The 4,007-nt window shown below is 38.7% G+C and overlaps 1 protein-coding gene across 1 annotated transcript in view; it reads left to right on the top strand.

Moving 5' to 3' along the window:
• Positions 1-416: 416 nt before the first annotated feature.
• The window catches only part of LOC138978518 (uncharacterized), a 32,841-nt gene continuing 29,250 nt past the window's right edge, over positions 417-4,007 (top strand). Inside the window, exon 1 of the mRNA XM_070351255.1 lies at positions 417-557. Within this exon, the coding sequence (XP_070207356.1) occupies positions 511-557 (47 nt within the window). The 5' untranslated portion in view covers positions 417-510. The remainder of the gene's footprint in view (positions 558-4,007) is intronic.

Genomic DNA, 4,007 nt, shown 5'->3' with positions numbered 1-4,007 from the left:
CAAGGGAGGGTACTCTTGCAAATCTGAAACGAGCAAGTGGCAAATGCGGTTTATCAATCAACAAACTAAAACAATTCCGATTTTCCTAAATGTGTGTTTATATTTACCTAATAAAGACCATCAACTTTTTTATTTGACATACGAATTTTCATAGGATATGTTTTGTTCTCCTGTTCGTATTTTGTAGTTTGAATATTTCAGGTTTTATTTTGATCCTCTTTGCTTTTCAACCACAGCCTAAGAACAGTGCATTCGTTCTATTAACTATTTATTCAATAATCAACCAAATCACCGAAGGAAAGGTAACCTAAGTAACTGTGAGATTTGAAAGCGATTAATCGGTTTGCAAAAAACATCTTTGTTGGGGTGTGTTCCAGTCCAACCATTTGCTCGAAGCCGCTTCAACTTCCGGTTGACAGACCCAAAAAAAGTTTAGTTTACTTTTTCAAAGACAGTGTCTTTATAATGCCAGAGTAAGATGTGTCGGTAGTCTTCTTGACAAGTACAAACATGATGAGCGCTGTTCAGGCCATCGAGGATGCAAACAAGGAGATCCAGTGAGTACATGCCGGTGCATTTTTCACCTGCATTTTTTAGCAACCTAGATTGCCAGACATCTTTTTTGCGGACGGTGCTGAAAGAAGCGATAGTGGGATGATGGATTTACCACTTCCTGATAGCAATTTACTACAGGCACCTCCACAAAGAATTAGAGGGAAATATGAAGAGTGTGTCCACTTTAATATTTTTACTTTTGTTTTGAGTTTTTGCTTTGTTTTTGTAATTGTCTCCCTTTCACTGTCCTCACCAGGTCACAATGCATGTTTCGGTAATTGACAGTTCTGGGGTGGGATAGAACTGAGATGTGTTTGATGCCTTTCTCTCTTTTCTAGTAAGATAATGTGTTTCAAATACATGGTTTTAATGAAAAGAGAGTCTCTTCTACAGCATATTTTGGGGGCGGTGTAATATGTATCGTAATTAAATTACTAGAAACAATGGTGATATTTTCATTGATATATTATACGGGGCTACTGGAGCACTACTGTTTAGTTGCTTGCGTTTTTGGTCAATTTCTTTGCACTTTATAACAACATTTAAGCTTACTCTTTAACAGAAAACTTCTAGTGAAAAATGTGACAGCAGCACATAACTAGACTTTTTTGTTATTATTAATTGAAATAATGCAGGCTTATTAAGAATGAATTTCAGAAGAGTTCTGTGCTCATCAAGCTTTAACATATTGCCTACGAATACATTACATTGTTTTTGTTACACTGAATACGTCAAAATTCAAACATAATGATATAACACTAGCTCTATAACAACACAACATACACGGTAATAATGCAGGTACTAATGCAGCAATAACAGCAAGGTAGTAGGTACACATTTAAACAAAAAAATTGAAACATTCTAAAGAATACATAAACACGGAAAAGTAGTTACTACTGAACTAGGAAACACTTGAAAACCTTGCCCAGTTAATGAGTTATGAACATCCCTTAAACCATACATGATTATGAACTGAATTTAATTTTTTTTGTGTGTGCATGCTCCTTGTGTTTGCAAGTATTTTGAGGTTTAACGTAGTTTTGGTTGTTCAACTTATACACAAATTAATTACCGTACTTTTCGGACAATAAGGCGCTGCCGTGTATAGGACGCACCCCCTACTTTTAAAAATGAAAATGAAAAAATCCTAGAATAAGGCGATGCCATGGATAAGGCGATGGTGTCGTGCATAAGGCAACGGCATGAAAGAAAAAAAAGAAAGAAAAAAATGAGGAAAAACATCGTACGTCTGAAAAAAACAACATCAATGATCAAACATGGCGACCGCTCAAAATCGGCACGAAAAACTGTTTTAAACAGAAAGTCAGGTGTTCAAACAGTGTTCACTTAAATTGTTGTTAGTTGCTCATTGATTTCAAGTTCACAGTGCTCGTGAAACCTATTTTATCCGAGAATAAGGCGACATCGTGTATAAGGCGACCCCACGATTTTAAGTGAAAAAAAAGAAGAAAAAAAGTATCGACTTATAGTCCGAAAAGTACGGTACATGTCATTTCAAGTCCCAAAGGTTTTATTGTCCTCACTTGAAATATTAGGAACACACTTTAGCAGTGTTTGGGCTTCATACAGTATAAAGTCTATATATTAGAAATTAAGGATGTTATTGATAACTGGTCTTTTAACCATTTGGCACTGTGCTTTACAGTGGAACCTCCCTTTTTATATTTAGTCAAGTTTTGACTAAATATTTTAACATCGAGGGGGAATCGAAACGAGGGTATGGTGTATGTGTGTCTGTCTGTCTGTCTGTCTGTCTGTGCGTGTGTGTGTGTGTGTGTGTAGAGCGATTCAGACTAAACTACTGGACCGATCTTTATGAAATTTGACATGAGAGTTCCTGGGTATGAAATCCCCGAACGTTTTTTTCATTTTTTTGATAAATGTCTTTGATGACGTCATATCCGGCTTTTCGTGAAAGTTGAGGCGGCACTGTCACGCCCTCATTTTTCAACCAAATTGGTTGAAATTTTGGTCAAGTAATCTTCGACGAAGCCCGGGGTTCGGTATTGCATTTCAGCTTGGTGGCTTAAAAATTAATTAATGACTTTGGTCATTAAAAATCGGAAAATTGTAAAAAAAAATAAAAATTTATAAAACGATCCAAATCTACGTTTATCTTATTCTCCATCATTTGCTGATTCCAAAAACATATAAATATGTTATATTCGGATTAACAACAAGCTCTGAAAATTAAATATATAAAAATTATTATCAAATTTTTTTTTTCGAAATCGTTTTAAAAACACTTTCATCTTATTCCTTGTCGGTTCCTCATTCCAAAAACATATAGATATGATATGTTTGGATTAAAAACACGCTCAGAAAGTTAAAACGAAGAGAGGTACAGAAAAGCGTGCTATCCTTCTCAGCGCAACGAATATCCCGCTCTTCTTGTCAATTCCACGGGCACTGCCTTTGCCACGGGCGGTGGAGTGACGATGCTACGAGTATACGGTCTTGCTGCGTTGCGTTGCGTTCAGTTTCATTCTGTGAGTTCGACAGCTACTTGACTAAATATTGTATTTTCGCTTTTCGCGACTTGTTTAGACCTCCACAGGGGCGGGGATGTAGCTCAGTCGGTAGCACGCTGGATTTGTATCCAGTTGGCCGCTGTCAGCGTGAGTTCGTCCCCACGTTCGGCGAGAGATTTATTTCTCAGAGTCAACTTTGTGTGCAGACTCTCCTCGGTGTCCGAACACCCCCCCGTGTGTACACGCAAGCACAAGACCAAGTGCGCACGAAAAAGATCCTGTAATCCATGTCAGAGTTCGGTGGGTTATAGAAACACGAAAATACCCAGCATGCTTCCCCCGAAAGCGGCGTATGGCTGCCTAAATGGCGGGGTAAAAACGGTCATACACGTAAAATTCCACTCGTGCAAAAAATACATGTAGTGTACATGGGAGTTTCAGCCCACGAACGCAGAAGAAGAAGAAGAAGACCTCCACAAATCTGAGAAAATCAGGTCTTTGAAAGGAGGGTGTCTTAAAATGGGGCAAATTTGCAGAGGTTATCAACATGACGACCGCCCTGATATGGCCCTTCGTGGTCGGCTGGGCGTTAAGCAAACAAACAAACAAATAAACATGAACTGATGACGTCTGGGCCCGTATGCATGAACTGGAAGTCAGAAACACTGGAAGTAGAGGCCTCTTTTGAAAGTGGGAACTCCCGAAGTTAACTTTCTAACTGTTCCCTATGCATTAACGCCGTAGTGCTGACTTCGAGAGTATTCGGTCAAGGTCGCGAAAATTGGGGGAATCCCAACTAGTACATGTATGCGTTTGTTAACGGTAAGCTTGGCGACAAGAAGAAACAAGTCTCATCGCGAGTTCAAAAGGGCGAACGTTGAGCGCGCTGTAGTACTAACAGCGTTATTGCTGTTGTTTTTTGAGTCACTTGAGAAAAAGTGACTCTATGTAATCGGTCAG

This window comes from Littorina saxatilis, linkage group LG10, assembly GCF_037325665.1.
Source record: "Littorina saxatilis isolate snail1 linkage group LG10, US_GU_Lsax_2.0, whole genome shotgun sequence".
Taxonomy (NCBI): Eukaryota; Metazoa; Mollusca; class Gastropoda; order Littorinimorpha; family Littorinidae; genus Littorina; species Littorina saxatilis.
This window is presented reverse-complemented; position numbering and strand designations above follow the sequence as displayed.